The sequence below is a fragment of the Eurytemora carolleeae genome, unplaced genomic scaffold (assembly GCF_000591075.1).
Source record: "Eurytemora carolleeae unplaced genomic scaffold, Eaff_2.0 scaffold1194, whole genome shotgun sequence".
NCBI lineage: Eukaryota > Metazoa > Arthropoda > Copepoda > Calanoida > Temoridae > Eurytemora > Eurytemora carolleeae.
In genome coordinates this window covers 99,625-108,495 of record NW_019397081.1, presented here as the reverse complement: position 1 = coordinate 108,495, position 8,871 = coordinate 99,625, and the positions used below count along the sequence as shown (strand labels likewise).

At 33.0% G+C, this 8,871-nt stretch overlaps 1 protein-coding gene across 1 annotated transcript; it reads left to right on the top strand.

The window, feature by feature from the left end:
- Positions 1–199: 199 nt before the first annotated feature.
- On the top strand, positions 200–8,580 carry LOC111711696 (protein turtle; the record flags this gene model as incomplete). The annotated part of the gene is given in 7 exon segments (XM_023486101.1): positions 200–305; positions 552–721; positions 2,321–2,462; positions 3,677–3,739; positions 4,513–4,880; positions 5,363–5,496; positions 7,554–8,580. Coding segments are annotated over 7 exon segments (1,064 nt in total), but the record flags the coding sequence as incomplete, so codon positions are not given.
- Positions 8,581–8,871: the final 291 nt, after the last annotated feature.

Below are 8,871 nucleotides of genomic sequence, written 5' to 3'. Positions count from 1 at the left end.
ACTACACTACACTACACTACACTACACTACACTACACTACACTACACTACACTACACTACACTACACTACACTACACTACACTACACTACACTACACTGCAGTGCACTGCACTGCACAGCACTGCACTGCACTGCACTGCACTGCACTACACTATCAAAAGAAAAACAATAATCCAATTTTAATTTATTTCTGAATTAGTTCCACCCGTGTGTGAGAAGATACATCACTCTCTTGTCGCCAGAAAGGGAGAAAGACGACTTTATGAGTGTCCGGTAACTTCTAATCCAAAACCTTTCAAATATAGGTATGTAGTTTAACTAAATATATTTGTAGAAAAGTAATTTAAATATCTTAAGATATCTCTGGTTAATTAATATTCTTACTTAAATATTGAATTCTTCCATGTTTGGCAGTAGGTCTAGCTGGGCCTTTTACTATTACATTTTTCACATTTAAAATGTTCTTGCTGCGGTCCTCGGCCCCAAGCAAAACTTGACCGCCTCTGTGAGAAACCATTTTGATGCAAAACTGCACCTAACCTTATATCTAGATGGAGCCTGCAAGCTGGAGGTGTAGTCCGGATACTAGAACATGAATCTAGAACTCCAGATATATGGTTTAGTCCAAATACAGACTCTGATTATGGAGCTTTAGTCTGCTGGGGGGAGAATACTCTTGGAGTACAACAATCACCCTGTATCATAAACCTTATTCAAACAGGTATCACCCTGTATACATAAAAGACTTTATTCATACAGGTTTCACCCTGTATAATTGACCTTATTACTACATGTATCACACTGTATAATAGACCTTATTACTACAGGTATCACACTGTATACTAATCCTTATTCCTACAGGTATCACCCTGTATAATAATCCTTATTCCTACAGATATCACACTGTATAATAGACCTTATTACTACAGGTATCACACTGTATAATAGACCTTATTACTACAGGTATGACACTGTATAATAGACCTTATTACTACAGGTATCACCCTGCATAATTGACCTTATTACTACAGGTATCACACTGTATAATAGACCTTATTACTACAGGTATCGCCCTGTATCATAAACCTTATTCCTGCAGGTGTAATAAACTTTTTTCCTACAGTTATCACCCTGTTAATAAACCTTATTTCTACAGGTATACCCTGTATAATAAACTTTATTTCTACAGGTATACCCTTCCACGTTAAATATAAGTCTTAAATTTGTTTATACAATAATTTTTCCAAAATTGAATATTTTTAAAACAAGTTAGCAAAGTCCCCCTTTCCATTTATCTCCCACTTCCTATTTTCCATGTTCCTGTTTTTCTAACCTTTCCCTTAATTTCACTTTCCCCTATCTCCACCACCACTTTCCCAAATACCTTTCCTTTTCCCTTTATCTACCCTCCCAACGTCCCCTTCCCCTTTCTGCACTGCATTTGCACACTCTTTCCCTCTTTTCCTACCCATCTCTTTAAAATTTCCCTCTTAACCTTACCATCTCTTTAAAATTTCCCTCTTAACCTTACCATCTCTTTAAAATGTTCCTCTTTTCCTAACCATCTCTTTCAAATTCTCCTCTTTTCCTACCCATCTCTATAAAATTTCCCTCTATTTAGTTTCTATTCAATCCCTCTGACCTTAATTTTTCCCCTTCCATACCCCCTTTTTCAATACTACCCCGGACCCCCCTTTTTCCTTACACCCTGCCGGACCCCCTTGTTTCCTTATACCCTACCGGACCCCCTTTTTTCCATACACCCTACCGGACCCCCCTTTTTCCTTACACCCTACCGGACCCCCGTTTTCCTTTTCTCCTTTCCCTATCCCCAACTTCTGTCCCCAGTTAAATCTTTGTCCTGCAATTTATCTCATTATGCTTCTATTTACCAAGAAATGAGGCCCCGGGCTCTGATTGTAGCAAAATAAAGTTTGCTCTGTAATTTTACTTTTATAGTTATTATATACTTTAAAGTGTACAGCTCAGGACAGTTAACTTTACCAAAAGTTTCAAAACTGATTTAGCAGACAAAAACTCGAACTCCTTGGAACCTGAATGAAATCATAGTTTTGGTTTTATTTTCTAACATCTTGATTCATGAGCGGTGCGTGTCATGGCCTGGAGTGATTTACATTGCAGGCCATGAAGGTGCAAACTTTTAGAGCAGGATGTTATTTTAGTTTATTACCCCAAGGGATAGTATAAACATTATATCCCGTCAAGGGTTTTTTAGAAGTCATTGTTTGTTATTGTTTGACTGAAGGTCGTGAAAGTAAATATATTGAGAACCTAAATAGTAATATTATTCTACTTGAAGGAGTACCCGAGCCTGTGAAAGACTGCAGATCAAATATATCCTCCTTAAATGTGATATTCTCGTGTATCCCTGGGTATAGTGGCGGGGAGCAGCAGCATTTCCTCTTGAAACTCAATCTAAGCCGAGGGCAAGATTCAAATAGGAAATCCTTCAAAGTACATTATACACACATCATCTATATTTATGGGAATTGGCTAAAGAATCGCATAGATTCTCTGTGCAAATAAATCAACAAATTTTTAAGGAAAAAACTTCTATTTTATTCCAAATATGAAAGTGGGTTAGAACTAAGATTAGATTAGAATTTTGGTATGATATAATGCTAAAATGTGAAAAAGGGAGTGTTCGCGAAAAATTAAATGGGGTATAGGCTTACGGCGTTTAATAATCGCTTTTGATCGCTACTAATCTTTCTTCTATCTGTTGCGTCAAAAATGAGAAAATTGTTAAAAACGTCTCATACCGAAGAACGTAGATTCCTTACAAATTCAGAAAGTTGCAACAAACGACTCAGATCGTAACAAAATCAATTTAATTCCAAACAAAGCATTCAGATATTACAACTTATAGTCATTGATTATTTTTTGACGCATTCGTATATAGTTAATATTTCATAATATGTTTTACTTTGTATGATCTGAGAGTGACTTTTGAAAACATTCATTCCTGTTTTGAGGATTTTGATAATGAAGACGACATTTTCCATATTTTCCGGGAATGCGCCAGTCGTAAAAATAAGTTGTAAGCTAATTATTGATTTTAAAAAACACAAAATAAAAAATATTATGAAATATCAACTATATGCAAATGCGTCGAAAAATAATCGATGATTATAGGATTTAAGATCTAAATTATTTGTTCGATATTAATTTGATTTTGCGATTTTTGCGATCCAAGTCGTATGTTCCAACTTCCTCAATTTATATGAACGCTACGTTCTTCGGTATGAGACGTTTTTAACAATTTTCTCCAAATAGCCGCAACAGATAGAAGTAAGATTAGTAGCGATCAGAAGCGATTATTTATCGCCGTAAGCCTATACCCCCTTTCATTTTTCGCGAATACTCCCTTTAAAACGATTTAATTCGTAAATTTTGGAAAACTCAATATCACTATCTCTATTTTGAATGGCTTCTATGCTTGACCTGTAAATATATCCAAAATTATATAGTTTATTCTGTCAAACTGGAAAAATTTACTGTTTTCTGAGTGATTTTAATTCAAAAGTTTAAAATAAAAAAAAACATAGTTTCTTATTGTTAACAAGTTCGGAATTTGAGTTGTGTTGTAAGATTTATCTGGTTACATGTTAAAGATTTATAGATTTTCTATACTTGAAGGAACAACTATACTCAGGATAGAGCTAGTCAGCTCACAGTCACCATTCTTTATCGTCAAGGACTTGCCGCCTGGTGCTAGGAAAGAAACTTATCTATTAAATGAATTTGGTGGAAAAAATGAATAAAAAATAACTGAATCGTTTAATCAATTCCTTTGAATAAGATTTAGCATGGCCTGTTATTCATCATTCATCCAACCAACCTAAAGGAATTGAGTATTTGCCACAAACTCAAATTTTCTAATCCTTAAATCTTTACAACCTGGTGGTGTTAACCTCTGATATCTTAAACGTAGATTATTTTATATAACAGAGTTCGTTGTTTGAAATATCTAAGGTCTTTGGTTTTAAATGTAAAGGGATTAGAAAATTAGAGTTTGTGGCAAAAACGTAATCCCTTTTTTGCAAAAAAATGGGTCTACTTTATTTTATTCAAGGAATTAAATTGTTCATGATTGGCCAATTATTGGTGATGCATACTTATTAATTAGAAAAGTCGCTATATTTGTAGCAATTTATGGTTGCTATGTAATTTTTATAAATCAAGTGTAAATTCTGTTCGTCTTCTTTGTTTTTATGTCAGATCGTGCAGAAACCCTTGACTGATTTGCATCAACAGTTGATTGGGGGACTCGGTAGAACCGCGGGAATTTACTTAATGTTATTAGTGTAAGAATATAAAGTTGTTTATAGATCAATTTTATAGAGAAAGAATATATTCCAGGAAAAACTGGGTTGCATCACTTCACTTTTTTGGTTACTTTGTAATTGCAAGTAGTTACTGAAAATAACAACAAACTGTAGAATTTGTTATCCACAAATTGTTAAAAAAATGTTGTTTCTTGTTGTCTAGTATGGTTGTATCTATAGTAGCTGTAAACCTGAATGGAGAGAGTACACCAGTAAACCTTGTGATGAACGTACCTGAATCTAACCACCTGGAGAGACACGTTAGAGAGAAATCCAAACCTAGTTCCCTTCTCTGGGTTCTCCTCACCATAGCATCAACTCTAGGTCTGGTTACAGTGCTGATCAGTGTTCTCATAAGGGTAGTGGTGCTGTATATCAGGAGAAGGAGGTTGGCCTCGGCCAGGGTGGAGGCTGATCATCAGATGAGCGAGATGAACTTTACCCCGGTGGACGAGGCTGTTAAGCATCCTCAGCTCTGGAGATATTCTCAAGGGTTGTCTCAAGAAGATCTTATTCTTAATTTACATCCAGGTAGCACTCTAACAAGTTTTTCATCAGCCATTTCTTTTTGAGCTTTACGATGAAGAAATATGATTCAGAGATTTGAACTTTGTAATAGACTGAATTAGTGTAAAAAAAGAAGAAAATGCTTTAAGACATTAGTAAATTCCGTTCATTTGAAAGCTTACAGCTTTTGTAAATTATTGTATCTAATAGATATAGTTCAACCCCTAAATGTTTTAATTATATTTCACTTAATATTTATGAATGGTAGAGTTTTGAATAGATGGTTGAAACCAATCCTTTATTAAAAGATTTAATTTGAATTTGTTAACTCCTTGTTCCAGTAAGAGATGACCATGTCATAGATGTTTCTCTTTCAAAATTGTAAGTTCAATGATTTTGCTTTCATTACATAGAGAATACAATTTACATGATAAACATATCAGGATCTTTTGGATCCTTTAAAAGCACAATGGATATCTTTAATTAAACTGAGATCTATATTGTAGGAGTAACCTACGTATCTCCGTTCTACACCCTGCCCAGACATCAACCCGGGCATCCTTGTTCTTCTAGAGGTTGTACTAGATGCACTAGATATACTAGACCATCATCCTTCCATTCTCCTTTCCATAATAATATGGTGAGTTCCGCCTTTTCTAATCTCTTTAAAGATAATATATAAGACGTTTTTTAGTGACTTGTTTATGGAAATTTTAGTTGTGAATTAAACATATGACTGTACCACTCTACATTGTCAGAAACGTCATTGAAAAATAGATATACATACAGTCCCTTAAATAGATATACAGTCCCTTAAATAGATATATCAGTAAACCCACGCCCAGCAATGTATTTTGTAGTCTCAGCATATCCCATGAAAAGATGAAGGAGAAATTAGATAATACTTAAGGCTGGGGTAGTTTGTGTCCCCTTAGGTTTTTGCCCCAGCACTCTCATTTTTAACACTATCAGTTATCACTTTGAAATTTCTTGACTTAGTTTTAAGAAAAAGTAATTTAAAGGATGTTTTGCAAGTTTTCATGCATAGGGTAGAGTTGAAAGTTGTCAATGTATATACATGTTAATTTTTTTTTCTTTTCAATATCCCATTACTTTTTTGTTATAGACTGTCAATACAAATTTCCCGGGGTGATGTGATTTCCTTCAAGAAACTATCGGTTTAACCCTATTCCTGCTGGGGGGGGGTCCCCCCCCCCCAGCATATCCTGGTTTTTAAGTACCCCAGCAGAGAAAGGGTTAACTGTTTTAGCGTTTATTAATACAAACACCACTGAAGATAGATGCAGAGTTGACTAAAGCCACTTGATCAAATATTTCTCTGAAAAGAAAGCGTTAATTGTTTTATAAATCAATAAGACAAGCCCATCTCTATACATTAAAGATTAATAGTGTAACTAGTTTGTTAAGTTAAGTACAGTTTGCAGTTGCTGACATCACTATATACCAAGAATACACCAGTAAGAGGAAACTACCAATTCCAAATATTGCTTTACGTTAAAATGACCGGAAACAGAAAATAAAATGGAAATTGAAAATTCTATTTCAAGTTGTAACAATTTGCCGGAATTGTCTTCTTTAAAGATATAAGATACACCTGTAGTTAACTTGAAGTTTTGTCATTGAAAAACTTGCGACTGTTAAACCTTAAGCTAGTGATATTGACATATTAATTTATTGAAATGAACAGATTATTGGCCACAAACTCTAATTCTTTAATACATATATTTTGGCAATCGTGTGCTATTTGATCAACCAGAAATCATAGCTCTGCGACATTCGAGGTTATAACGATATAATGATTTGAAAATTAGAGTTTGAGGTGAGTAATCAATTGCTTTCTCTTATAATCATTAGATGGAAATCTATATATAAATTTAGCGTGTCTGATTGGGTGTTTGTTTGTTTGTTTGTATACAAACGTTAAAACGACTGAACCGATCGGGCCCAAATTTTGTGTGGAACCTCACAATGAATGATCAAAATTTTAAGAATTTGTGTTTAAAGGTTTTTTATTTTTGTGAAATTTTGAAAATGCGCGAAAAAATATTATGAAATCCGCAAACTTTTTTGTTTTATACTGTACAAAGAGAAAATGCTCACAGATAAAGCCACAATTAAAAGTTGAAATAGAAGATGGGCTCGAAGCGCCCTACAAGCCGAGTTTCTTTTTATAGCAGCAATTTCTTTCTCTTTCTCTTTATATCATTAAATAGAAATTTTTTATAAATCAGCTATTTATTTCTCATTCTCTTAATTTAATTAGAAGGAAATACCTTTAAAAATCAGCAACTAATTTCTTTGCTTTTTAGCTCATTAGATGGCAATTCCTTTATAAATTTAGCGGTTTTTTTCCTTTCTCTTTTGATCATTAGATGAAAATTCCTGTGAAAATCTGCAACTTTCAGCGATTTATTTCTCTTTTTCTTTAGATCGTTAGAAGGAAATTCCATTGTAAATCAGCAATTTTTTTCTTATTCTCTCCAAATAGTTAGACGGAAATTACTTTAAAAATCAGCAACTTCTTTCTCTTGCTCCTTAGCTCATTAGGTGGTGGCGATTCCTTTATAAATTAGCGTAATTAAATTAAACGGAAATGGGTTTAAATTGCAGCAAAGAAGTTTTAGTGGATTTTATCAATTATTCCATTTTCGTTTGGTTAATGAATCTTATTTTCAGGACTCATTGTTTCTATTGGAAGAATGTGGACATAGCAACCCTGATAGATGTTCAGTTAGAAGCTTAGATGTTGCTCTATAATAATTTACAATATTTTATTATCATTTTAAAGATGTCAAATTTATTATAATCAAATGTTTATATTTAAAATAAGATTATATCATTAAACAATTTTATCAAAGTGAATTTGTTGGCATGTAAGTAAAATATTTTTTTTTGAAATTCCACTTTTTGAAATTAGTTAACAAATGAATAGCAAAGCAAAATGACAATTTCATTTACTATTGACCATCAGTATCTATACACAAATACACTGATTAAGGTGTCTCAATTTAAAGAGTTGTTTTTACTGTTCTGAAATATACTGAATGTTTCATAAAAATATGCTGGTCTATTTATTTACTCGAATGTGACAAAACTGTCATGAATTTTTATATATATTGTTTTTTGTAGAAATATTGATTTTTTAGTTTCTATTAGTGCAGCGTGCCAAAAGAGAATTTCAAAAAATGTATTCTCATAATTAGGTTTGGTAAATTATTTAGAGGGACTGTAAGCGTAATATCAAGAGGTGCCTAATCTACAACCTTACCCGCTGAACCTTATTCTGATAGAATACTGTGTGTTTATCTCTAAACTGATGACGTAACATATATTTCTCCAATTTCCCGGTCCCGACTATTCTTTTACCCAAACGCAGTATCCAAAAAGTCAAATGAAAATATTAATTTTTTTCTGGAAAGTGAAAATTACTTTATTTCTTGAATATAATAGAGCTTTCAAACAAAGTTATTAACAATTACAACTGTTTCTGTAGAGAATTAAGGATCGTTCTTGATTATGAAAAGCTTAAAGGAACTGTTGTGAATCAGACACGACACTTGAAGAAAACCTTTACAGTCTCTTGTTATCTGTTTTGGCTTTCAGTTTTAAGTATTAAAAAATATGAACGTCAAATATTTCAAATGTTCTGCTCTTCTTGAAGTTTACTTTTATTACACTTTTCAAAGTTTATAGAGGTTTAATAAATCATGAGTGAATTAGTTTTAAACTAAAATTTTTTCGTTGCTTGGTTCACTCATCTTCTGTCAGTCAATTTTTAGCAATTTTACTGAAAATAAATAAATTATCCGTTAGAAAATCATCTATTCAGTACAAATCTAATCCCTAAAATGTTGTAGACATTAAAAAATGAAGTTCCTTAGATCAACTTGTCTAATTTTTTAAATTATTTAAAGTTTCCACCTTCAGGTTGCAAAGTAGAGGGATTAGAAAATTTGAAATAATTAAAGTTTCCACCTTCAGGTTGCAAAGTAGA